Consider the following 26872-nt stretch of genomic DNA (forward strand, 5'->3'; position numbering starts at 1 on the left):
GATCTAAGAAATGTTAAACTTCATTCAAGCCAAGATGAGGATTAAAACCTGTAGACAACCTTTCAGAAAGCTCTAGGACTGTTCCACCCACTAAAGGTCAAAGTGCAGTTATGTAAGTTTTGTGCAGTTATGTAAGTTATGTAAGTTTTTGAGACAAAGGGTTATCTATCAAAGGGTTATCTACTGTTGATAGTTTACACAATCCAGATCTGCACGTACAAACAGTGAATCACCATGACCTTGTAACATCAAGAAGGGAGGTTATCTTCCTGAGCAGTGGCGATCCTTCCTGAGATTAAGAAGGAATGTTATCTCCTAAGGAGGTCTGGTTAATGTAGACCGCACAACAGACACCAAAGGGGAGAGAGAAGGCCCAATTGGGCAGAGGAAATGTTTATGTTCACCATAAAATATGAGTTTTATTACTAGCAACACCCTTTTGAAAACTGGGAATAGCCAAATAAATTTTCCAAAGGAAACAGAAGTCATGGTTGGAAAAGAACTATATTTAAAACCAAAGATGAGATAAATACTAGAATTGGCATAAGCTTTGATCTTTATGAAAATCATAGAGGGGAATAAAAAAAAAAGATAAGGGGAGAGAGGGAGGGAGGAGAGTTAGGATTCTCAGAGGCTTCTAGAGGGGGAGACACACTAATGCACATGACATTATACAACTGCTCAGCTCTACATTCTGGAGAAATGTACTAAAAGGATTCTTAGAAATGGTTGTGGTGGTGGTGTTCATGTGCTAAGTCGTATCCAACTCTCTATAACCCCATGGACTGCAGCACACCAGGCTTCCCTGTCCTTCACCATCTCCCAGAGTTTGCTCAAACTCAGGTCCATTGAGTTGATAATGCCATCCAACCATCTCATCCTCTGTCATTCCGTTATCCTCCTGCCCTCAATCTTTCCCAGCATCAGGGTCTTTTCCAATGAGTCAGCTCTTTGAATCAGGTGGCCAAAGTATTCAAGTTTCAGCTTCAGCATCAGTTCTTCTAATGAATATGCAGGATTGAATGAAATGGTGTACAGAGTAATATTACAATATTCCAACACCTACTCCTGCTTTATAGCAGATGGAGAATTTCAGGGGAACCTTTTCTTATGCCTACCTACAATAGAAGCACAAATCATAACATTAAATCAGAGCAATCTAAAAGAACCTCTGTAGGGAATATTTTAAAATATAATCTAATATAAACTAAGATGGTTATTTTCAGTTCATCTTATTTTAAAAATTATAGGTGTAGGAAGTTAGAGTAATAAAGTAAAATGCTAAATTTTTAATTCTGAGGAATGAGATTGTGACCAATTTTTAAATTTATTCTTGGCTTTTTTTTAACTGTGATTTTCTATAATGAACACAATTTTGTAAACAAGAGGAAAAAAGGTTTCAAAATAAAAACAAGAGAGCCATTTCATGTAGTCTGGTATACAAGGTCCTCTGGCTCTCCTGCTGTAAAAAGGCTAAAAATGCCATAGTAACTATATAAACATGTTTCTTGATCAGTTGTTGAGCGGGTAAACACTCAGGAAAGTGGGCACCAGGGAGGCAGGAAGGAGGGCTCTGAAGTCAGCTTCCGCCTAACAGGTTGTCGACTGAAAAAAAAAAAAAAAAAAAGCACAAAGTAAGAGTTGAGAGTTATGCTTTATTCCACAGACAAAACTGAGGACCTAAGCCTGGGACGCATCATCCCAAGTCACTCTGAGGGACTGCTCTGAAGAGGCAAGCAAGGTGGGAAGCCAGGATATATAGGAGTTTTCACAACAAAGACCAGGTAGTCAGAACATCAAAAGATGACTGTTCAAGAAAACCAGGCATCTCAAGTTAAGGAATTTAGTGCACCTACATATGAGAGTCTGGGCTCACTGAAATCATTCCTTTGATGCACACTTGTTCTGAGGCCAGGATCCTGTGTTTTTTCGCATGCTGAGTCTCCTCAGGGTGCACTGTCAGGGCAGCTGCAGCAGTTGACCACTAGATGGCGGGCATCCTGTTCCTCTAGCGCTCATCTTGGGGAGGCTGAAACACCGTGGCTGCAGCGTCCTCTGTTAATGGATATGGCAGGGACATTTCTAGTTCACGGGGCATTTGATAAGTATCCAAAAAGCCTCCAGGATAAAACCCAGAGGACAAAACCAGCCCAAGGAGGAGCCTCAGAGGAGTTCCCTCCCACATAAGGGGACATCCAGCCTCCATGAGCTCCCAAACTGTCTTAAACTCTGAAACTCTGTAACCGTAATCAGCATTCATCCTCAGGACAGCCTGAATTGGGTGGTGGTTGTTCAGTCACCAAGTCGTGTCCTAACCTTTGCAACCCCATGGACTGCAGCCTGCAGGCTTCTCTGTCCCTCACCATCTCCCAGAGTTTGCCTAAGTTCATGTCCAGTGAATTGGTGATGCCATCTAACCATCTCATTGCCTGTTGCCCTCTTCTCCTCCTGCCTTCAATCTTTCCCAGCATTAGGGTCTTTTCCAATGAGTCAGCTCTTCCCACCAGGTGGCCAAAGTACTGGAGCGTCAGTTTCAGCATCAGCCCTTCCTAAGAGTATTCAGGGTTGATTTCCTTTAAGATTGACTGGTTTGATCTCCTTGCAGTCCAAGGGACTCTCAAGAGTCTTCTCCAGCACCACAGTTCAAAAGCATCAATTCTTCAGCACTCTGCCTTCTTTATTGTTCAACTCTCACATCCATACATGACTAATAGAAAGACCATAGCCTTAACTATATGGTTACCCGGTATTTGTAATCTAAAGTTTAAAGTGATCGAGACAAGTGGTACCCCCAGGGCAGTAGAGATGCAAACCCTCTCTGGAAGAAGCTAGCTTTGATCCAGGCCTCAAGAAATTCCCAAGAGTGGTAAGAGAAAGACATGAGAAAACAAAGTGCTAAGAGAACCAACAGGAACAATAGATACTAGGATCAGCTCTGCAAGTTATTAACATGTTAGTGTTATAACCACTGTGGACAAAGAATGTCATCTGCCATTTCTGTAAACAAAGGATGCTGGGGCCAGAAAACCATCAGCCACTGCAGCTGCCCCTGATGGCCGAGGGAAATTCGGGATGGAGAAAAACAGGATACAGGCCCTGGATAATAAACATGTATATCAAAGGAATTATTTCAGTAAGCCCAGACATCTCAGGGCATGGCTGCATTCCAGTAAACACACTCAGCCTATAGGCCAAGTCCAGCTGCTGCCTGATTTTGCAAATAGTGTTTTGTGAACCCTGTCCTAACATATAAACTTCAGGCAGGAGAAAAGTCACTTGAGACGTTTAAAAGGTCTCGTATGCAAGAGAGTAGTAAATGTGTAATTTTAAGTGACTTGCTGCTTTTAAAAATTTTGTATTTATTTTCATTTGTGCTGGGTCTTCACTGCTGAGCTGGCCTTTCTCTAATTGCACCAAGTGGGGACTACTCTCCAACTGCAGCTCATGGGTTTCTCACTTCAGTGGCTTCTTTTGCTGCTGAGCACAGGTTCCATGGCATCTGGGCCCAGCAGTTGTGGTTCCTGGGGTCCAGAGCACAGGCTCAGTAGTTATGGCACAGGTTTAGTTGCTCCGGAGAATGTGGGCTCTTCCCAGAACCGTGTCTCTTGCATTTGCAGATGGATTCTTTACTCCCAAGCCTCCAGGGAAGCCCTGACATTACTGTTTTTTATTTAACTTTTTATTTTGTATTGGGAAAGAGCCAGTTAACCATGTTGTGACAGTTTCAGGTGGGCAACAAAGGGACTCAGCCATACATATACATGTATCCACTCTCCCCCAAAATCCCCTCCCATCCAGGCTGCCACATAACATTGTGCAGAGTTCCCTGTGCTATACAGTAGGATGAACAAGTTAAGGAATTTAGTTTTATATAATTGATCCCTCATGGACTTGCAAAAAAGTAAGATACAGCTGAAGTATCCTGTATCTATCACATAAGTTTATGACAAGCATAGCATACACACTGGGAGGAAAGGACTGGAGTTAAAGTGTTGTGAGCCTTACACTGCTGATGAGGAGTCAGCAGTCACTTGAAGCACTGATAAATTTTCTAGTGTAAGCACTAAAGCAAAAGTCAAGTGAGTTTAAAACATGTGGGAGAGACAGATGTGAAAAACAAAAGGTAACCGTGAGATTAAACAGAGAACATGTAATGGTCTCTGCCCCTGGTTCTGGCACAAGGCTCCTGAAACCCTGGCGATTCCAATAATGAGACCACCAGGGGCATCTTTTGTTCTGGTGTTTGGTCCTTGACTCCAGCTCCTGGCACTGAGCTTGAAAAGCCCTTGCCATTTCCTGGGTGATGGGAGGGTTTTTTGTTCTATGAATTGACTCTGGGTGGCTCCTGAATGGCTCCTGGGTGGGGGCTGTTCACCAAGAAGACCGAGCCATGGCTGGAAGCTTGGACCTTGTCAGCCGTGCGTTCCACTGTCTTGAGTGGAGAGGGGCTGAAGTGGAGTTAACGACAATCATGCCTACATGATGAAGCCTCCATAAAATCCCAACAGTACAGGGCTGGGGAGCTTCTGGGTTGGTGACCCCATGAAGATTTGGGGAGACTGGCATGCCCGGAGAAGGCACGAAGCCCCTGCCCTATGAATTCATTCCTCTTGATGTTCATTGGGGTTCTTTATCCCATCCTTTATAATAAAACTGGTAATAAACTAGTAAATGTACATCATTTTGCAGACAAAGGTCTGTACAGTCAAAGCTATCGATTTTCCAGTAGTCATGTACGGATGTAAGAGCTGGACCATAAAGAAGGCAAGAGTGCTGAAAAATTGATGCTTTCAAACTGTGGTGCTGGAGAAGACTCTTGAGAGTCCCTTGGACTGCAAGGAGATCCAACCAGTCAATCCTAAAGGAAATCAACCCTGAATATTCATTGAAAGGACTGAAGCTGAAGCTGAAGCTCCAACACTTTGGCCACTTGATGCCAAGAGCCAACTCACTGGAAAAGTCCCTGCAAAGATAGGTGGGAGGAGAAGGGGACGACAGAGGATGAGATGGTTGGATGGCATCACCGACTCACTGGACGTGAGTTTGAGCACACTCTGGGAGGTGGTGAAGGACAGGGAAGCCTGGTGTACTGCAATCCATGGGGTCACAAAGAGTCGGACATGACTTAGCAACTGAACAGCAAAACAGTTGAGTACGTGGTTTTCCTGAGTTCTGTGAGCAGCTCTAGCAAATTAATCAAATTGCAGTTGCTGAGGAGAGGGCTGTGGGAACCTCTGATATTTAACTGATCGGTCAGAGGCACTGGTGACAACCTGAACTTGGGATTGGCATCTGAAGTGGGGGAAGGGGAAGGGGCAGTGTTATGGTGCTGAGACCACCTGTGGCACCTGACACCATCTCCAGGTAAAGTTTGTCAGAACTGAGTTAACTTGTTGGACATCAAGCTGGTGTCCCAGAGTTGCTTGTTATGCGGTGTGAACTTAAAAAATATTCACAGCCTAAGTTGAGAGTTATGTTTTATTCATTGAGAATTTTTAAGACTTTAAACCCAGGAGGCAGCACCTCAAGTAGCCCTGAGAGAATTGCTCCAAGGAGGCAAGGGGAGAAGCCAGGTTATATAGAAGTTTTGCAACAAAGGACAGGCAGTCTGAACACCAGGCTTCCCCAATGGCTCAGCAGTAAAGAATCGGCCAGCAGTGCAGGAGATGCAGGTTTGATCCCTGGGTCAGGAAGATCTCCTGTAGGAGGGTATGGCAACCCACTCCAGTATTCTTGCCTGGATAATCCCATAGACAGAGAAGCCTAGCGGGCTATAATCTATAGGGTCTCAACGAGACATGACTGAAGTGACTGAGCATGCACAAAGTTTGAACATCAAAAGTTGATTTAAAGAAAACCAGAAATCCCAAGTTAAGGAATTGAGCACTTTTCTAAGAATGGGAAGATGCAAGAGTCTGGGCTCACTGCAATCATTCCCTCGATATGCACCTCACCTACCTGGGGCCAGAACCTTTTGTTTTCACATCCTGAGTTTCCTCAGGGTTCAGAGTAGGGAGTGGCTGCAGTCTGATGGCTCCTAGATGGCAGGTATTCTTCGTGACTTCCCACAGGGTTCACTGGCTTACACTGGAAGGCTGCAATTGCTGATAATTGTGACAGCCTTGTTTACTGATATGACAGGAAATATTCCATTTCTCAGGGGTAAAACCCACTTGCATTTGGGGACAGGAAGTGTACTGTGTGTGTACTAGAGGAGATACAAAGAAACACAGGGCTAGGAAAGAATAAGTTCTCCTGAAACAGCAAATAAGGAGGAAAAAGAAAACAGGAAAACGTGCAATGAATAAAAAAAAAAATAAAAACACAAAATATATGACAAATCCAAATATATCAGTAATTTCAATAAGTATAAATGGGTTATATGTTCCAATTAAAAGGCAATATGGATTGGATTTTTTAAATACAGCCATGTGCTCTTTGTACACATATCTAAGCCACTGAGATACAGAAAGTCAAAGGGTGGGGCTTCCCTGGTGGTCCAGTGGGTAAGACTTCAACTTCCAATGCACGGGGTTCAAGTTAGATCCCCCGTCCATGATGTCAACTGAAAAAAGTACATGTGACCTAAAAGTTGAGAGTTACATTTTATGCAGTGAAAATTTCTAGGTCTTGAGCTTAGGAGGTAGCACGTTCAGAAAGGACTGCTTGGAGGATGTGGGGGAGGAGCCAGGTTACATAGAAGCTTTGCAACAAAGGGCAGGTAGTCTGAACATAACAAGTTTTTTGTAAATTAAAGAAAACCAGATATCCTAAGTTAAGGAATTTAGCGCTTTTCTGTGTATGGCAAGAATCTGGGCTCACTGAAATCATTCCTTTGATATACATCTCAGCTCTCTGGGGTCAGCATGTTGTGTTTTTCACATCCTGAGCTTCCTCAGGGCTCAGCATACGGAGAGGCTGTAGTTCTGATGGCTGCACCGACGGCAGGCGTTCTTTTCCTCTGAGTCCCCTCGGGGCTCACCCACTTACCTGCGGGCTGTAACTGCTGAAGACTATGACATCCATTGCTTACTGATATGGCAGAAAATATTTCATTTGTCAGGAAGGTAAGAGTCCACAGGTCTTGCAGCCAGAAAACCAAAACAAGACAGAAGCAATATTATAATGAATTCAATAAAGACTTTAAAAATGGTACAAGTCAAAAAGATCTTAAAATTAAGTCAGAGTGAAAAAAGGTCTGCCAGGCAAATACCATCCAAATGAAAGTTGGTGTTAAAAAAAAAAAAAAGACATGAAGGCAAAAATTGTTACTTGAGATAACACGGGTTATCAAGACACAATAAAGAGTTCAATTCACCAGGACAACATATGAGTCCTAAACATACATACAGTTAATAATAACTTAAAAACATAAAGCATATGTAACATAAAACAATAATAACATAAAAACATAAAGCAAAAGTCGACATAACTATAAGTCTACATTACAATAGCAGACTTTCACATATCTTTCTCAGTAATGGACAGCTCAGCAAATTAAAAAGCAGCAGTAAAGATAAAGATTTGAATAAGACAACTAGTAATTCTGACCTAGTGGACATACACAGAAACTACATCCAACAACTTTAAAACGTGTTTACCATCACCAGTAGAGTATTTGTAAAAATTTTTATCCCAATATATTCGAAAGTTGACAAGAAATTTCTAAGTCCCTACCCTAAAATGCCTAATATGACTCAAGAAGAAATATTTAACCCTAGAATCACTATAGACATTGAAATCAGTAGTTAAAAATCTTCCAATAAAAACAAGAGAAAACTCAGACAAGGTTTTACCAGCAAGTTCATATGTTCAGAGAATAAACAATCCAGGCCCTAGGCAGGCTAGTTCAGAATACGGAAAAAGGAGGCGCACTCTCCAGCTCATTCTTATGAGACTTGACACCAAACCAGACGAGGGAAAAGGCAGTGAACCCACACTCATCACTTCTCAGCACTACACTGGACATCCCTGTCACAGCAATTAGGCAAAAATAAAAGGCAATAACTAGAAAAGAAGAAGTAAAACTCTCCCTATTCACAGGTGACACAGTCTATACATGGAAAATTCTGAAGAATCCACTAAAAAACTATTGGAATTGCTATAGGAGTGCTGAAGGTTGCATAAAACAAGATCAATGTGCAAAAATCTATTTCTATATACCTGAAACAAAAAATCTGAAATGAAATTTTAAAACAATTCCATTTATAATGGCACTAAAAGAATAAAATACTAATGCATAAATTTAACAAAAGATATGCAATGTCTATCATTTGAAAACTAGAGAACATTGTTGAAAGAAACTAAAGATCCAAATAACTGGAAAGACACCCTGTGTACAAGGACTGAAAGATAATGTCAAGGTGGCAACAGAATCCCAGCTAATGTCATTGAAGAAGCTGAAGAGCTAATTCTAAAATTCAGTTGAAATCACAAGGGACCTAGAAGAGCCGAAGGCTTCACACTCCCTAATTTCAAAACTTACTACCAAGCAACAATAATCAAAACACCGTGGAACTGGTAAGAGAATGATATGTAGATGGATGGCACGGAACTGAGTCCAAAAAACAAATCCATGTATTTATAGTCCACTGATTTTTGACAAGGTTACAAGACCATAGGGTTCCAAAAGAGTCGGACACAACTGAAGTAACTTAGCACACAAAATATAGATTGGACAGAAGAGGCATCACACACACTTGCATGTGCACACACACAGATACACACCACACACACACACACCACACACACACACACACACACTGCCCCCACAGACTGTGTATAAGAAAAATCATGGGAGGCCAAACAGTCTGGCCATGTTAAGGAAGAGTAAACTAGCTGAGGTAGCATTCCACGCATCTGTGCCAGTAACAGACTGTGTTCAGTTCAGTTCAGTTCAGTCACTCAGTCATGTCCAACTCTTTGTGAACCCATGAATCACAGCACGCCAGGCCTCCCTGTCCATCACCAACTCCCAGAGTCTACCCAAACCCATGCCCATCAAGTCGGTGATGCCATCTAGCCATCTCATCCTCTGTCGTCCCCTTCTCCTCCTACCCCCAATCCCTCCCAGCACCAGGGTCTTTTCCAATGAGTCAACTCTTCGCATGAGGTGGTCAAAATACTGGAGTTTTAGCTTCAGCATCAGTCCTTCCACTGAACACCCAGGACTGATGTCCTTTAGGATGGACTGGTTGGATCTCCTTGCAGTCCAAGAGACTCTCAAGAGTCTTCTCCACCACCACACTTCAAAAGCATCAATTCTTCGGCACTCAGTTTTCTTCACAGTCCAACTCTCACATCCATACATGACTACTGGAAAAACCATAGCCTTGACCAGACAGACCTTTGTTGGCAAAGTAATGTCTCTGCTTTTTAATATGCTATCTAGGTTGGTCATAACTTTCCTTCCAAGGAGTAAGCTCTTTTAATTTCATGGCTGCAGTCACCATCTGCAGCGATTTTGGAGCCCAAAAAAATAAAGTCTGACACTGTTTCCACTGTCTCCCCGTCTATTTCCCATGAAGTGATGGGACCAGATGCCATGATCTTAGTTTTCTGAATGTTGAGCTTTAAGCCAACTTTTTCATTCTCACCTTTCACTTTCCACATACAAAAATGATTTGTATGGATTTGTATCTAAAAAGATTTCCCTGCTTGATTTATCATAAATCTAGAGCAAACCAAACTGGTATGAAGAGAACTTTAGAATTTTTTTTTTTTGGCTGCATTCTGCAGCTTGTAGGATCTTTGTTCGCCCACCAGGGAACAAACAAACCCTGGCCTGTCAGTGAAAGCACAGAATCCTAACCACTGGATCGCCAGGGCAGTCCCACTTTAGATGTATTTTAAATGAGACAGATGTCTATTTTCATGTGAAGCTATAAACCATATCCAGTAATTTTTAATAGGAGCACAAAATCTAAAGCTATCCACAAAATTTTAGAAAGGAAAAGCTCAAACAGTGACACCACTGTCCCAGTTCTGTGGAATCTTGGGAGACTTCGCTTGCTAGTTCCTTTTCTGTACTTTACAGCTAGGATTTTAAAAAAATAAATAAAACTTTTTGTGGAGAGTTTTTTAGGTGTTACTTTTAAAAAGTTATTTTAAAAGCACATGTATCAATTTTCATAAAGGTATGAAATATCACTGGAAGAAACTGGTAGCAATGACAACTCTGGAAAACTGAGTGACCTGACAGCAAAAGCTTAGAAGATGTACTTTTATCACATCTTTTTGTATCTTTTGAATTCAGTCCCACATTTACCATTAATATTAAAAAAAAAACCCACCACTTTTCAAAAACCACAAGGATGTGAAACATACAGACATTTAAATACCCCCTATTTAATCTTCACAAACTATTAATGTATGTGGAAAAAGGAAACAGCTGTGATTTATAAACCTTTTCTTCTAGCCTCAGTGAAATTTGTCAAAATGCGTGCAGAAAGACTATATCCTTAGCAGAGAAATGAGGGTCTAGCCCAGGAGACGTTCATGGGTTAGTGATCCCAGGATGGGCTTGGGGTGGGTACCTGGCCACCCGACTGTGGACTGTGTCACCTGCCATTTACGCCTGCAGCTCATAAAATCACACTGGGCATGTGGCTTCCAAGGGGCCCGAGACCCCACAGCTTCCGTGTGCTGCTGTAATCGCCTCCACTGATGAGGACGAGGTCAGCGGCTCATCCCCTGCGGCTGAAACACACCCTGTGAGGTGACCGGACAGTGGCCACTGGTGTTGGCCGTAAGCACGGCTGTCTTACCCATTCTGCATCGTCTCCCAGAGCTGGGGCAGCCTGGGGCTGAGTGAGTCTGAGAGGAACCTGAAACCCGCTCTGGTGATGCCCAGCTGAAGCAACACAGTGCTTGGTCTCTTCATAGCATGATCAGCAGAAATAATAATGAGCTTACTCATCACAGCATCAGGGAGTACAAGGATACTCACATGATTTTTTAAAACTCGTGCTACATGAAAGCAACCTAGAAGACAGGAAGCGATAGGGAAGATGTGGTACATATATATAACGGAGTATTCAGCCATAAAGAGGAAAAAACTGGGTCATTTGCAGTGCTGTGGATGGACCTAGAGTCTGTCATACAGCATGAAGTCAGGAGAAAAACAAGTATCACATATTAACACATATATACAGAATCCAGAAAAAGGGTACCGATGAAACTACCCACAGGGCAGCAGCAGAGACACGTGTAGAGAATGGGCCTGTGGACATAGCAGGAAGGAGAGAGCAGGACAGACAGAGAGTAGCAATGACGTACACACACCACCACGTGTAAAACAGCCAGTGGGCGCTGCCGGACAGCACAGGGCACTCAGCTCAGAGCCTAGAGGGAGGCCCGAGGAGGAGGGGATACGTGTCTACAGATGGCTGACTCACGCTGTTGTACAACAGAAACTAACACATCGTAAAGCGATCATACTTCAATTCAAATAAATAAATAACTTAAAAACAAAACAAAAACTCACGCTAGAATTTGGCTTTACAGGGCTGAGTCCCACTTAGTGATCGGTGCAAGCTCCTAACACAGATCAGTCGTAGCAAAAAGTGGCCCTAAGGAACGAAGTCACACACGCGCTTGCAAAAATTTTAATTAGAAAAAAGTGTTTTAAAAAATACTTAGCAGAACTGTACTTGATGGGGCAAACACGCAGTCATTCAAAGGAATTTAATCAGGGGTCCTAGTTTGTTTTTTAACTTTGTTCCATTCTACAGAGCATAAAAATTATATGCTTTAAAAAATACCCTTCATTGGAAATACTTTATAAAACACACAGTTTAAGCATAAAACAATGCATTATGGGTTCATGAATACATTTATAAGACACAGCAATGAAACATTCACTTCAAATAAGTAGATAATATCTGAAAGTTTGCCCAACAAATGACATTTGAAACAGAGGAAGAAAACAGCACTGTCAGTGTTACTCTCCCGGTACTACTGCATGAAACTAAAACACAAATTTTCAAATTCTAGTAGTGGTATTAAAATTAAGCTACTTGGTAATCGGGATTAAAAATAGCTCCAACTCTTTAAAGCACTTATGTTATTAGAAAAGTCTGACTTTCCAGTTGGCAAGATGACCTTTAAAACATGTCACGCATGCAGATCACAAGTAACAATGTGTAGCCCACAACGTCACGCACTTCTTGTCACAAATCTGGTGCCACAGTGGCCAGTGCACACGTGTGAGACTGACCTTCACGGCCCATGACAAGTATAGAAAATTGTGATTCTTCTAAGAATCTCAACATGAAGTCCAAGAACAAACCTGTTCAACAACAACTAATCTGTGGCTTTGTGTTTCTTTAAAGAAAAAAATAAAGTATAAATCAGACTTGTAACCTCCCAAGTGAAAATTCGTTTTTGAAAGTGCTGTAGTTGAATTCATCTTCGTTTTCAGCTAAAAGGGTGAAGCACAATAGCCACGACCTTGTTACAGACTAAAATCCAACAGGTAATTCCAACACCACCTAAAAACAAAGAAATTCAACATGAGAGCATGCAGGAGTGCCGCCCACATTTCCTGCCCCTGCTGCCTTTGACTTCTGGGAAATGGAGCAAGCCAGTCCTCTCTGAGTCATGCTGGGCTAGGTCTAAGTTTGTGTTCTATGGGTTCAAACTGATCATGCTTTCTACCGATTCACGGACCTGCAGGAATTATTCAGAACAAAAAACAATGATTTGCATTTCTCTCTCCTGCCTGAGAGCTGTGCATCATTATTTATGGTATTAACTGACTATAGGACCACCCTCTCAGACCACTTGTCTTTCCCTTCTCACAAAAGCATTACAAACACGGAGCAATGTTTACCCGGGCCTTCCCTGCCCCACTGATGGCTGAGACAGGACGGCAGGCCACAAGGTGCCTGGAAGGGTGGCCTCTTAGCTCCTTGGCTCAGGACCACTGAGAATCACCGGCCATGCCCTCCTGGTTGAATCCAGAAATGGGGAAGAGGAGGGGAAGGAAGGGGGTTGGCTAAGCTGATGCAGTAATTCACCTCCAGTGTGACCAGAAATCACAACCAGAGACTGGCCGAGCAGCACGTGTCCTACAGCGGCCACTCCACGGCAACAATCAGGACTCAAACAAATGTCCTTTAGCAGGGAAATTAATAAATTATAACATACCTAAATGAAGAACAGCTACTCAAAGTTCCTTCATAAATTTAGTACCATGGCTGATTCATGTCAATGTATGGCAAAAACCACTACAATATTGTAAAGTAATTAGCCTCCAACTAATAAAAATAAATGGGAAAAAAAAAAAAAGAAATAAGACTGAAGGAGAAACAGTAAGGAAAAGCACATCAAATGACCAAATTCTATAGATAGGTTGTAAGCCCATCGTCCTTCTACGTGTGTAGCTGAATGCTCAGCTGTGTACACTTTTATATGTACTTCTTTTCATTGAATAAACATAGCAGTAAAAAAAAAAAAAAAGAAATTTAGTAAACTGCCCTCTCAGCATAACCAGCAGCATTTCAGTCTCCTAATGTGAAGAAATTTAATCATGTGGGAAGTGAAAGTCACTCAGTTGTGTCCAACCCTTTGTGACCCCTTGGACTATACAGTCCATGGAATTCTCCAGGCCAGAATATTGGAATGGGTGGCCATTCCCTTCTCCAGGGGATCTTCCCAACCCAGGGATCAAACCCAGGTCTCCCACATTGCAGGCAGATTCTTTACTGTCTGAGCCACTAGGGAAGCCCCATGTGGGAAAAGGCTTAAATAATAGGAAGGGTAAAAAATTGTATGTGCCAGATAACCTTTATTGTATAAAAATATATAGGAAAGAAGACTGGAAAAAATACACCACAATGTATTTAAGGGATATTCATAGCTAATGAGTCTTTTAAAAATTTTTTTTCTGATATTTCTATTCATTCTACAAACACATGCACTAATTTTTCTTTTTTTGGCCATGCCACGCGGCATGTAGGATCTTAGTTTCCCAGCCAGGGATTGAACCCGAGCCCCAAGCAGTGGAAGCACTGGACTGCCAGGGGATTCCCATGACATGGGCTGATTTCAACATCCGAAAAAAATTCTTTCTAAACTGAAAGAATGGCCAACAGCAGGAAATGCTGAGGGACTAAGCATAGTGTGAACTCAAAAGGAGCCACTGAATCTGGGAATTAGAAGTGGTGTTTCAATAAATGGGTATCAGACCATGGTATTGGCCTTGGACTGCAGAGGCAGGTTTGGGTTGAATTACAGCTCTGCTAATCCACAGTTCAGTCATGCTGGACTAGCTAAGTAAATTCTCCTGGTGTTGGCTTCTTCGCTGCAAGCCTCGTGGTGGGGGGGTGGACGCAGCACTGCTCATCTCAGGCGCAGGGTGAGGTCATCTGACTGCACACGCCCCACATCAGCCTCAGCCACGCCCCCCACCACGCTCCCGCCACACCCCCGCATGCTCCCCCGCCACGCCCCCGCCTCGCCCCTCGCCACACTCCCGGACCACGCTTGCCAGAACCCTCTCACCTGCGACCCTCGTAGGAAACGCTACCAGGCGGTCCAGGGGAGTTATCCACTTGCTTGGCACCACAGCCACAGGGACAGAGTAATACTTCCAGATGAGCGAGACCATCAGGGCGGCCTGCGGAGACACCCTGCCCGTCACACGACCCACCACCACGGAAGGCAAGGAAACAGGAAGACAAACTAAGGAAACCCTTCCAATCAGTGACCTCACACCCGGCCAATCCAGTCCTCACCATCCACACACACGATTAAATTAGCGGATACATTATCCAAGGTCTCCCACAGTGTACGTGTCCTCTTCCCATTTAGCAACTCCTTGAAGTGGCCAGCTTATGCTAAATACACCTCGTTTATGACAAAAGTGATGTCTCTCGGACCCTTGAGAAAACTAGCTAGTCCTCCCATCCCCAACCCAAGCGCAGCAGTCAGCCCTCTGTGAAGTTCAACAGCTCCTCCTTTCCCAGCAGCGTTCGATCAGCTGTCTTCCGTCCTCTCCACGGTCTTGAAAATGCCACCCAGGTGACCAGACCTAAGAGGGTGGCTCTTGTAACTCCTGCCCCTGTGAAACCTTTCTTGTAGCAAAGTGCCACTGCCCGAGGATCAGAGTCCTCACACGCCCCAGACCACGGGGACTGTGGAGACAGGGCTCCCAGCACCGACACTCGGAGATCACTTAAAGCAGCTTCCAGCCTCTTGTGCAGCCCATCCACAACCTCAGGGTGGAGGGAGAGGAGCCGGGGTAAGAAATGAAACAAGGAAAGATCCACCAGGTGAGAAAGTTGGGAAGCAATGGTGCTGGACGTGGGTGAGAATATGGTGTCCCCTGACTGGAACAGACAGCTACTCGTCATCTGCACGGGTGACAAGCAACCACCACATCACTGACCACCTTAGAAAATATATTGTCTAAGTAAGCTATCAACTGCAAACAATAAAGGGCTTCCCTGGGTGGCTCAGACGGTAAAGAATCTGCCAGTCAATGCAGGAAGCGCAAATTTGATCCCTCAGTCAGAAGATTCCCCTGGAGAAGGAAGTGGCTACCCATGCCAGTGTTCTTCCTGCCTGGAAAATTCCATGGACAGAGGCGTCCGGTGGGCTCCAGTCCGTGGGGTCGCAAAAGACTTCGCACTAAACATGACTTGGCGACTAAACAACAGTAGCAACAGACAACAAATGCTGGAGAGGATGTAGAGAAAACGGAACCCTACTGCGCTGCTGGTGCAAATGTAAATTGGTACAGCCACTATGGAGAACAGTTTGGAGACTAGGAATAAAACTACCGTATGACTCAGCAATCCCACTGCTGGGCATATACCCAGAGAAACCACAATTCAGAAAGACACACACACACGCCAGTGTTCACTGCAGTACTACTTACAATAGCCAGGACATGGAAGCAACCTAGATGTCGATCGACAGATGAATGGAATAAAGAAGCGGTGGTACATATACACAATGAAATATTATTCAGCCATAAAAAGGAACGAATTTGAGTCAGTTGTAGTGAGGTGGATGAACCTAGAGCCTGTTATACAAAGTAAGTCAGAAAGAGAAAAATAAATATCAAATATTAACGCTTGTATGTGGAATCTAGAAAAATAGTACTGATGAACCTATTACAGAGAAGAAATAAAGATTCAGAAACAGAGAAAGGACTGGTGGACACAGCAGGGGAACAAGAGGGTGGAAAAGAGAGAGCAGCACTGACATAGAAACACTATCATGCGTAAAACAGACAGCTAGTGAGGAGCTGCTATGTAGCCCAAGGAGCCCAGTGTGGCACTCTGTGATGACCTACAGGGGCGGAATGGAGGCTCAAAAGGAAGAAGATAAGATTTATATAATTATGACTGATTTGCATTGATGTATGGCAGAGACCACCACAACATTGTAAAGTAATTATCTGCCAATAAAAAAATAAATAAAAGCAAATAGGAAGATGAAAAAATAATAAGCTCTCTGACTTGATCCCCCAACACTGCAACATGAAAGAACTCCAGAGAAGCTCATGTGCTAAAAAAATTCCAATGTTTAACAACTCTTAAAGAGAAAAGCTCAGTCACGTCTGACTACAGATCCCATGAACTGTAGCCCTCCAGGTTCCTCTGTCCATGGAATTCTCTGGGCAAGAACACTGGAGGGGGTAGCCAGGAGAATTATCAACAACCTCAGATATATAGATGACACCACTCTAATGGCAGAAAGCAAAGAGGAACTAAGGAGCTTCCTGATGAGGGTGAAAGAGAGTGAAAATGCTAGCTTGAAACTCAGAATTCAAAAAACTAAGATCATGGCATCTTGTCCCATCACTTCATGGCAAATACATGCAGGAAAAGTGGAAACAGTGGCAGACTTTATTTTCTTGGGCTCCAGAATCACTGCGGACGGTGACTGCAGCCACGAAATTAAAAGATGCTTGCTCCTGGAAAGAAAAGCTATGACAAACCTAGACAGCATATTAAAAAGCAGAGGCATCACTTTGCTGACAAAGGTCTGTATAATTAAAGTTATGGTTTTCCAGTAGTCAGGTACAGATATGAAAGTTGGACCATAAAGAAGGTGGAGCGCTGAAGAATTGATGTTTTCCAACTGTAGTGCTGGAGAAGATTCTTGAGAGTCCCTTGGACAGCAAGGAGATCAAACCACCAGTCAACCTTAAAGGAAAACAACCCTGAAAATTCACCGGAAGGACTGATGCTGAAGCTGAAACTCTAGTACTTGGGTCACCTGATGTGAAGAGCTGACTCACTGGAAAAGACCCTGACGCTGAGAGAGACTGAAGGCAGGAGGAGGACGGAAGAGGATAAGACGGTTGGATGGCATCACTGACTCAATGGACATGAGTTTGAGCAAACTCTGTAAAATAGTAAAGGACAGGGAAGCCTGGCATGCTGCAGTCCATGGGGTTGCAAAGAGTCAGACACAACTTAGTGACTGAACAACAAAGAGAAAAGCTAAAAGAGACTAAGAGGCAGAAAGGGTTTTTTTTTTTAAGTCTAACAAAAATTCAGTGTTCAGAGTCACACACTAGCAGGACCAGCCAGCAGACGAAAGTGGGAAAGCCTGAATTCCCAGGCCTGGATTCTGGGTCACATGGTTTTGGAGGACTTCAAAGACCCCAGCTGACACAAGAGGACACTTACTTGCAATATGTAGAAGGCAACACTCACAACCCATTTTATCTTGGCCAACTGAGCTGTCCGTGCTTTCACTGAAAGGAAAAACAAATGATATCAGTCCTAAAAAAAAAAAAAATGAAGAAAATATTCAAGAACACAGAAATGTTTTTTCCTCTCATTAAATATTTTCTAACTATGTATTGCAACATTTGCTCAACACGCTTAGAAAATATAAAATGGAATTTAAAAATCATCCACTATACCATTATTTAAAATAGAATCACAGATTATAAGATATGAAGCTTTAATTTTAAAAACTCTTAAAACTATTCATCTAAATCAGAGATTCATTTTACAACGCACTTAACCAACAGAACCATACTTTCTTTCCAGACTTCCCAGCCCACACAGGACATTAATCCATAGTCTAATTTGTCTCAGGCCTGGGGAGGCCCCCTCGGCGTGTTTTACAAGCCACGCACACTCTTGGCACGCAGGCTGACCTCCTCTCCATCCCATGAGAGAGTTAGGAACAGTGGCTGAGTAAGACCTGATCCCCACCCTGAAGTCAACACTCAGATAAGGAGACTCCTAGGCAATTCTTAGAGAGTGTTCACAAAAGCCCTTGAAAATTCACTATAAGATTTTCCTGGGCTTCTCTCAGAAAAGTGAATTTGGGAATATCAGCCTACAGAGAATGAAGAAAATCTAACAGGATGTTAGAGCTTTCTGTGTAGGTTTTTTTGTTTGGTTTTTTGAGTTTTTAAAGAAAATTTTTTGACCACACCGTGAGGCTTGCGTGATCTTAGTTTCCGGACCAAGGATGGAACGTGGGCCCCTGGCAGTGAAAGCGCAGAGTCCTAACCACTGGACCACCAGGGAATTCCCAGGTTTCTGTGTTTAGAAAGCAAAGGTTCACCAGCAAACTAAGAAGAAAATAAGAATTATTGTCAGGTCTCTTCCAGACAACTTAAAACTCTGCATCAGGATCAGAACATTGAAACTCAAAGAGTGTATGCTATGCATCTTCATATAAAGGCTTCTCTGTGAATCAGTTCTTACAAAGCTTTCCAGGCTACAGCTGAGCACAGTACCATGAGTTTTGAGTTTATCCGTCATCTTGTTGATCCTCCTCTCCAGCCTGGCATATCTGGCGAACTCATCCATCATGTTGACGGTGGAGAGCTCCTGCTTCATGCCCTGGATCTCGGCTCGCATCTGGGACTCCTGCTCTGCATCTTTCTGCAGCACCCGGGACATCTGGGAGAGGAAACAGCGGGGTCAGGGCCTTGTCACCCGCCTCCTCCTCCATCCTATGGGCTTGCTGCCTCCTGCCCCTGGGCGAGCTGCCCTTTACCGCCACAGCCTGGCTCTGCTGCAAGTACTGGGCATGCTGCCCACAATTACCGCACAGATAAAGACTCCTTGCAAGCAAGTCTCCAGACAACTATGCCTTTCCTTCCACTGCTACAACACAAGTGTACATAGCCTTCAATTTTACTGTAAAACTGTGATTATAGAGTGAACACTGATTCCACCCTCAGAGCTGCACTCAGGCGGCAAGGATTCCGCATCCTCTTCCTGCCCTTAAGAATTCAATTCTGTCCTCAATTAGGGCAGAGGTGGATGCTGGGTGTCAGGGATGAAGTGGCGGCTGGTGAAGACAGCACTCCTACAGAGGAGCTGCCTGGCATGAGCAGGTGAGGGGGGCATACGTGACAGGAAGAAGCAACCCAGCCTATCATGGTGTCAGAGCCCCAGGGAGGGATGGGATGGTGCTGGAGACCGAGGATCATTTACAAAGCATTGAGCTAGTCAAGTAAACCTACTGAGGATAATGGTAGCAGTGTCCTCAGTGTTAGAAAAGGGAGTGAGAAATACAAATCCGTAGAGAACTAGAATGAGTCCTGCAGGGGTAGATTAAAATTGGAGACACGTGACTTTCCAGATACACAGAAGAAATAACAGACATAAACGTTTGCAAAGGATACACCTGCACAGCCAGGACCCCCAGGGGAAGCAGCTGGCCCAGGCGCCCTCCCCAAGGTGTTCCTAGCTCCCAGATAGTGGAGGGGACCCACTCTCACCACCCCTGACGCCCTTCCCAGGCACCACGCCCCAACACACACACACAAACCTGCCGGGAACGCCAGCGGCCCGGACTCCAGATGGCAGTGGCTGCCAGGTGGTGCCAAACCCACCAGGACGAGTGAGGGTCCCGGGAGAGTGAGGGGAGAGAGAGGGGACCACTCTCACACCGGCGCACAGAGGTCCACGGGCGACCTCCTAGGGGACTGAGAATCCCTCGGGATTGGCCCCGAGTGACGCATGTACATCCCCAAATCCATGCCCACAGCACCTGATGAGATGTAATGAAACACAGCATCCTTCATGTGACAAACCCGCCAACATCGGACGGAGACATCCACAGAACGCCACCGTGCAACACCAATGCCCTGCGATCCCCGGGAATGTCAGCCGCACAAGTCAGGGTGGGACCAAGGCTCCTTCCAGAAGAGGGGCGTGACAAATATGTGCTACACACAGTGCTGACTAGGGTCCTTCTGCTCGGAAGGACCTCATCAGGACAGAGAACCCTCAACGGGACAGGAGGATCCTACCTAACGTTTGGGCTCTGGACAAGGCCGCTGTTTATACACAAAAGTATCGCGGAAAGAGAAAGAGGGTGTTCAGGTTGACAACTTACTTTCAAATGGCTCGGGAAACAAATCCAGTTCTTTCTATTGAACTTTTCTGCACATCTGTGTTTGTTTCCATTTTTTAAAATATATTAACATATTTCAGTGTGCTGGAACATAGCAGGTGCACAATAATTGAGTCTGTACGTCTAGCCCCGATGCCCGCTGCCCGGCACACAGTGGGGTGACTCTCCAGGTCCAGGCCCGCAGACGCGCCCCTCCCCTCAGCGCCCCACCGGGCCCCTTTCCGGCACCGGAGTAATGAGGCCCTCCGGTCGGCAGAGGGCGCCTGCCGCAGCACACCGTGTTTACCACTGCGCAGCCTCCACTCTACTCGTCTGGTCCTCTGCGCTGGACCGACCTCTGCCCTCCACTCTAACCAAAGAACATACACTCCGGCCAGACCCCCCCTAGAGAAGAACACAGGAATGTGCCGAAGTAGCTCTAAAAACCACAGAATCATGGTAAGAGGAAGGAGTTCATAGATGCTGCTTAAACTTTGTAAATCAAGAAAACTGCTGGGTGGGGAAAAGGACTTTCAGAAGTCACAGGGATATTCTTTGATTGTTGTGGTGGTTACCCTACTGATTCACCACTTCAGGGCAAACAGAAGGGGGAAAAGAGGAAGCAGTGACAGATTTCATTTTCGTGGGCCCCAAAATCACTGCAGATGGTGACTGCAGCCATGAAATTAAGACGTTTGCTGCTTGGAAGGAAAGCTATGACAAACCTAGACAGCACATTAAAAAGCAGAAATACTTTCGCCACCTGATGCAAAGAGCCAACTCACTGGAAAAGACTGATGAGATTGAGGGCAGGAGAAGGAAGCAACACAGGATGAGATGGCTGGATGGCATCATCGACTCAATGGACAAGAGTTTGAGCAAACTCCAGGAGATGGTGAAGGACAGAGAAGCCTGGTGTGCTGCAGTTCGTGGGGCTGAAAAGAGTCAGACGCAACTTAGCGACTGAATGACAACAACAACTGGCTTGGGATTAGAGAGGCTATACAGCAGCAGGATGCAGCAAAAGGATATGACCTGGGTCCAAGGACAAACCCAGGATCTTTCACCTGAATGACAAACAGCCACCTGATAAGGCCAAGCCTCATGCATGTGCAGACTGCAGCAATAATTTCTTATGAGAATGTGGTAGCTGCAGGGCTTAGGTTTGGTATAAGCTTGGGGAAGGAGCTGGAGATGATGACAGGTCTTATTTACAGCTGTTATTTTTGTGTTTGTTTACTCGCTAAGTTGTGTCCTACTCTTTTTCAACCCCATGGACTGTAGCCGCCAGGATCCTCTGTCTATGGGATTTCCCAGGCAAGAACACTGGGGTGGGTTGCAATTTCCATCTCTAGCGGAACTTCCTGACTTAGGGATCAAACTTGCATCTCCTGAAAGACAAACAACCCAATCAAAAAGTGGGAAAAAGACCTAAACAGACATTTCTCCAAAGAAGACATACAGATGGCTAATAAACACGTGAAAAGATGCTCAACATTGCTCATTATTAGAGAAATGCAAACCAAAACTACAATGAGATATCACCTCACATGGGTCAGAATGGCCATCATCAAAAAGTCTACAAACAATAAATGCTGGAGAGGATGTGGAGAAAAGGGAGTGCTCTTGCACTGTTGGTGGGAATGTAAATTGATACAGCCACTATGGAAGACAATATGGAGATTCCTTAAGAAACTAGGAATAAAACCACCATATGACCCAGCAATCCCACTCCTAGGCATATACCCTGAGGAAACCAAAATTGAAAAAGACACACGCATCCCATTGTTCATTGAATCACTATTTACAATAGCTAGAACATGGAAGTAACCTAGATGTCCACTGACAGATGAACGGATAAAGAAGGTGTGGTACATATACACAATGGAATATTACTCGGCCATAAAAAGGAACGCATTTGAGTCAGTTCTGATGAGGTGGATGAACCTAGAGCCTATTATATGGAGTGAAGTAAGTCAGAAAGAGAAAGATAAACATCGTATACTAATGCATATATACAAAATCTAGAAAAATGGTACTGAAGAATTTATTTGCAGGGCAGCAATGGAGAAACAGACATAGAGAACAGACTTATGGACATGAGGGGAGGGGAGGAGAGGGTGAGATGTATGGAAAGAGTAACATGGAAACTTATCATATGTAAAATAGATAGCCAACGGGAATTTGCTGTATGGCTCAGGAAACTCAAACAGGGGCTCTGTATCAACCTAGAGGGGTGGGATGGGGAGGAAGATGGGAGGGAGGTTCAAAAGGGAGGGGATATATGTATACCTATGGCTGATTCATGTTGAGGTTTGACAGCAAAGAGCAGAATTCTGTAAAGCAATTATCCTTCAATTAAAAAATAAATTAATTTTTAAAAAAAACTTGCATCTCCTGCATTGCAGGTGGATTCCTTACCACTGAGCCACCTGGGAAGCCCAGGAACAATACACTGAGGAATACAAAACCAACAGCCTCTTTGAACAACTGAGATTAGTTTTGTGTGTGATTCTAATATGAGGTTTGATCCCTGGGTGGGGAAGATCCCCTGGAGGAGAGCATGACAACCCACTCCAGTATTCTTGCCTGGAGAATCCCACGGACAGAGGAGCCTAGCAGGCTACAGCCCACAGGGTTACACAAGGTCAAACACAACTGAAGCGACTATGCAGCAGCAGCCAACACAAGGTGGAAAGAGATGGGGTACGCTGGGAGAATCTAGGTGATTCTATAGGTGTGCCAGGTAACACACAAAATGGGAGAAAAACCTGCAAGTCATATATTTAATAAGGAGTTAATATCCAGACTATGTAAAGAACTTCTAGTGAAAATGTTAGTCTCTCAGTTGTGTCCAATTCTTTGTGACCCCATGGACTGTAGCTTGCCAGGCTCCTCTGTCCATGGAATTCTCCAGGCAAGAATACTGGAGTGGGTAGCCATTTCTTTCTCCAGGGGATCTTCCTCACCCAGGGATCAAACCCAAGTCTCCTGCTTTGCTGGCAGATTCTTTACTGTCTGAGGGAAGAAGTGAAGGGTTAGTCGCTCAGTCATGTCCAACTCTTAACAACCCTATGGACTGCAGCCCACCAGGCTCCTCTGTCCATGGGATTTCCCAGGCAAGAATACTGGAGTTAGTAGCCATTTCCTTCTCCAGGGGATCTTCCTGACCCAGGGATTGAACCCGGGTCTCCTGCACCGCAGGCAGATTCTTTACTGACTAAACTAGGAGGGAAACCCTGTCTGAGCCACCTCCTAACTCAACTCTGAAAACATAGCCCCTTACTCTGGAGGCGCTCCTGCAGAGGGCACCCTTCTCCTAGGGACAGCTCCTGAAACCCCATTAAAAAATGGCCCACAAGGAATTCTGATGATGGTCTGGCAGTTAGCACTCCACTCACTAGCTCTCACTGAGAGGGCTGAGGGTCCAGGTTCAACCCCTAGTCAGGGAACCAAAATCCCACAAGCCATGTGGCATGGCCAAAAAAAAGGCCACAGATCACAATAGACATTTTCCATATACTGATGGCCAATAAACACATAAGATGGTATTCATCACCACTTATCATTAGGAAAGTGAAGATAAGCCACTCAGCATCCATTAGGATGGCTATTATCCAAAAAGAAAAAAATAACAAGTGATGGAGAATGTGGAGAAATTGAAATGATGAGAATTTAAATGATGTAGCTGCTGTGGAAAACAGTATGGCAGTTTCTCGAAAAAAAATAAAAATAGAATTACTGTATGATCCAGCAATTCTACTTCTGGATATTTATCCAAGAGAAGTGAAAGCAGATTCAAATAAACACTTACACACCAACGTTCCAACAGCATTACTCACAACAGCCAAAAGGTGGAAACAACCCAAATGTCCATCAAAATATGAGTAACAAATAAAATGTAGTATATACGTAAGTGCATGCTCAGTCGCTCTGTCGTGTCCAACTCTTTGTGACCCCATGGACTATAGCCTTCCAGGCTTCTCTGTCCATGGAATCTTCCATGAAGGGATACTGGAGTGGGTTGCCATTTCCTACTCCACATACAACAGAATATTATTTGGCCTTAAAAAAGAAGGAAATCCTAACACAGGCTACAACAGGGATGAACCCTAAAGACATTATGCTGAGTGAAGAAATAAACCAGACAGCAAAGGACATGAAATGTAAGACAGAAAAATATGATTTCACTTATACGAGGTGCCCAGAAGAGTCAAACTCAGAGACAGAAAGTAGACTGGTGGTTGCCAGGCACTGGGGGAAGCGGCAAGGGGCTAACTCCCCCTGGTCAGTGGGGAGAGAGTCTCTGTTTAGGAAGCCGCAGGTGTTCTGGAAATGGACGGTGGTGACAGCTGCACCTGATGTGAACACTAACCTAACCTAAAAATAGTTAGTGCTCAATCTCATGCTATGCATATTTTACCACAAATTTTTAAAAAATCAAATGAAAGAAACGTGGACAAGGGCCTGTTCTTCAAGGTATTTTATGCAATGCTAAGTACTTGGGACATCATCTTAAAGACAAGACAGCATCAGGAAAAATTCTGAACAGGGGATGGGATTAAGACAGAAATCCCCATGCCTCAGGGCAAGGTGGTGCTAGTGGTAAAGAACCCACCTGCCAAAGCAAGAGACAGAAGAGATGCAGGTTCGTTCCCTGGGTCAGGAAGATCCCCTGGAGGAGGAAATGACCACCACCACTCCGGTATTCTTGCCTGGAGAATCCCAAGGACAGAGGAGCTTGGTGGGCTACAGTCCATGGGGTCACAAAAAGACGGACACGACTGAAGCGACTTAGCACACACACAGGGCAATTTGGGTGGTAAGGTCCTAGAATAGAGTTTTACATAAAACAGGCACTCAGTGGATACCAGTTGTTGTTCAGTCGCTCAGTCGTGTCCGACTCTTTGCGACCCCATGGACTGCAGCACGCCAGGCTTCCCTGTCCTTCACTATCTCTTGGAGCTTGCTCACACTCATGTCCATCGAATCAGTGATGCCATCCAACCATCTCATCCTCTGTCGCCCCCTTCTCCTCCAGCCCTCAATCTTTCCCAGCATCAGGGTCTTTTCCCGGGTAGAGTAAAAGAAAAAGAAGTAGAAATCTTGTCTAGCTTTAAATACCCGACCATCACCGCCGCAGATTTATATCAGGAGAGAAGAGCAGAACTGAGTTCCCAGGATGCTGCTACAGTGGGGTGCACCCCACCTTTGAAGTCTGGGTGTGAGTCAGACAGTTCCTCAGTCCCACTGTGGGCATACAGAGGGCGCCCTTCCCCGGGGAACAGTTCCCTACGTTTCCCACACACACCTCCCATCAAATGTGCCACCCAACCCCATCCATATTCATGATCCAGAAGGGCAGACCTTGGAGAATCACAAACCAAAGATCAACTCTACAGCCATCAGCCACCAGCTGGATGACTTAGTACAACTACTAGACTCTGGGCCAGACACCTCCCCTGGGAGGTAGAGGAAGATAGGATGACAGCGACTGCAGTCCTGGCGACTGAACAGGAGGAACTGTACTCATGATGGGCAAAACGCCCCGCAATGGGCTCCCAGGTGGCCGTGGCTTCTATGGGTACGGGAAACAACACGAAGAGCACTGAGATTCTCTGTCTGTGCTGTCTCCAACCCCTCCCGTCCCAAGAATGGGGGCCCCTGCACCCTGAGACCCGTCCCCTGGGACCCGGAACAATAGACACAGCACACGACAAGGCGGGACCTCCCGGAGCCCCGGCTGCCGGCTGCCGAGCTGCGGGCACTGGCCCTCAGCACCCGAAGGCTGCTCTCTGCCCCCAGGGGCCAAAGGATAACGGAAATGAGGGGGGAGGCGGGCAGAAAGGCACTGAGCACTCCAGGCTTAGGGCTGCTGCCACGTGAAAACGTGGCCAAGTGTGGGCAGGTTATGATGGTTTGTTTTTCTCACCGAGAATCCAGAAATCCAGATTTAGGGGTAAGGCTTTGTACCCAAACGCTAGCACACTCAAAAACATCTTAGAACACAGAACAGCCCAACCGAGACGCCTCAGCAGGCTGAATCCGGCCCTCAGGCGGCCAGCTGGAGGCACCTAAGTCCACCGCAGGCTGGCCGAGGACCGAAGCTGCGACCCCACCGGTCCCTGGAGGGCCAGGGAGCCACTTACGAAGAAGGAGAAGGACGGGAGGAGGATCCTGAGCACATTGCACCCAAACACGAAGCTGAGCACCAGCAGCCACGCCCAGCGGTCGGCCTCTGCAGCGCTCATCTCGGAAGCTAGCGGCGTCGCCGGGTCTGCTAAAGCAGCTCCATGGGGACCACGCCGACGGCCGCGCGTGCGCAGTGAGTACTGCGCCCCAGAGGGGCGCCGCCGCGCCTGCGCAGTGCGCCGCGCTTCGGGAGGCGGGGCCATCTTTTCTTCCAATTTCTTAACGTTCCCGGCTTCCGTAGCCTTCTAGCTCCGGCTCGTTCATCCCTGCGGAACCTATTTTCCAAGTTCGGCCTCCACCATGTCTTTAGTTTTGTTTTATCAGCAAACCACTTGTGTTATTGTGTAATTAA

The 26872-nt window shown here is 45.1% G+C and overlaps 1 protein-coding gene across 4 annotated transcripts; it reads right to left on the bottom strand.

Annotated features, from left to right (window-relative positions):
* Nucleotides 1–921: 921 nt before the first annotated feature.
* On the bottom strand, nt 922–26661 carry GET1 (guided entry of tail-anchored proteins factor 1). Of its 4 annotated transcripts, none has more exons than XM_043874388.1 (5): nt 26478–26661; nt 18719–18884; nt 17649–17744; nt 14506–14620; nt 11591–12491 (listed from the first exon to the last, which is right to left on the bottom strand). In XM_043874388.1, the coding sequence occupies exons 1-5, from the start codon at nt 26577–26579 to the stop codon at nt 12455–12457; spliced, it is 516 nt and encodes a 171-aa protein (XP_043730323.1). In that variant the 5' UTR covers nt 26580–26661; the 3' UTR covers nt 11591–12454. The 4 variants fall into 4 exon arrangements, with proteins under 4 accessions (XP_043730325.1, XP_043730323.1, XP_043730324.1 ...); XM_043874389.1 differs by having other exon boundaries at nt 14506–14633; nt 17649–17716; nt 26478–26660; XM_043874387.1 differs by having other exon boundaries at nt 17649–17716; nt 26478–26659.
* Nucleotides 26662–26872: the final 211 nt, after the last annotated feature.

The sequence above is a fragment of the Cervus elaphus genome, chromosome 19, assembly GCF_910594005.1.
Source record: "Cervus elaphus chromosome 19, mCerEla1.1, whole genome shotgun sequence".
Taxonomy (NCBI): Eukaryota; Metazoa; Chordata; class Mammalia; order Artiodactyla; family Cervidae; genus Cervus; species Cervus elaphus.

What these genes read in the sequence shown, in the direction of transcription:
- GET1 (XM_043874387.1), bottom strand. Translation starts at nt 26,579, where the DNA reads ATGAGCGCTGCAGAGGCCGACCGCTGGGCGTGGCTGCTGGTGCTCAGC. An exon ending in TTGCCTTCTACATATTGCAA is followed by an intron (nt 14,621 to 17,648) that starts GTAAGTGTCCTC and finishes GTGTCTCCGCAG; the next exon opens with GCCGCCCTGATGGTCTCGCT. An exon ending in GTTTCCTACGAGGGTCGCAG is followed by an intron (nt 12,492 to 14,505) that starts GTGAGAGGGTTC and finishes CTTTGTTTTTAG; the next exon opens with GTGGTGTTGGAATTACCTGT.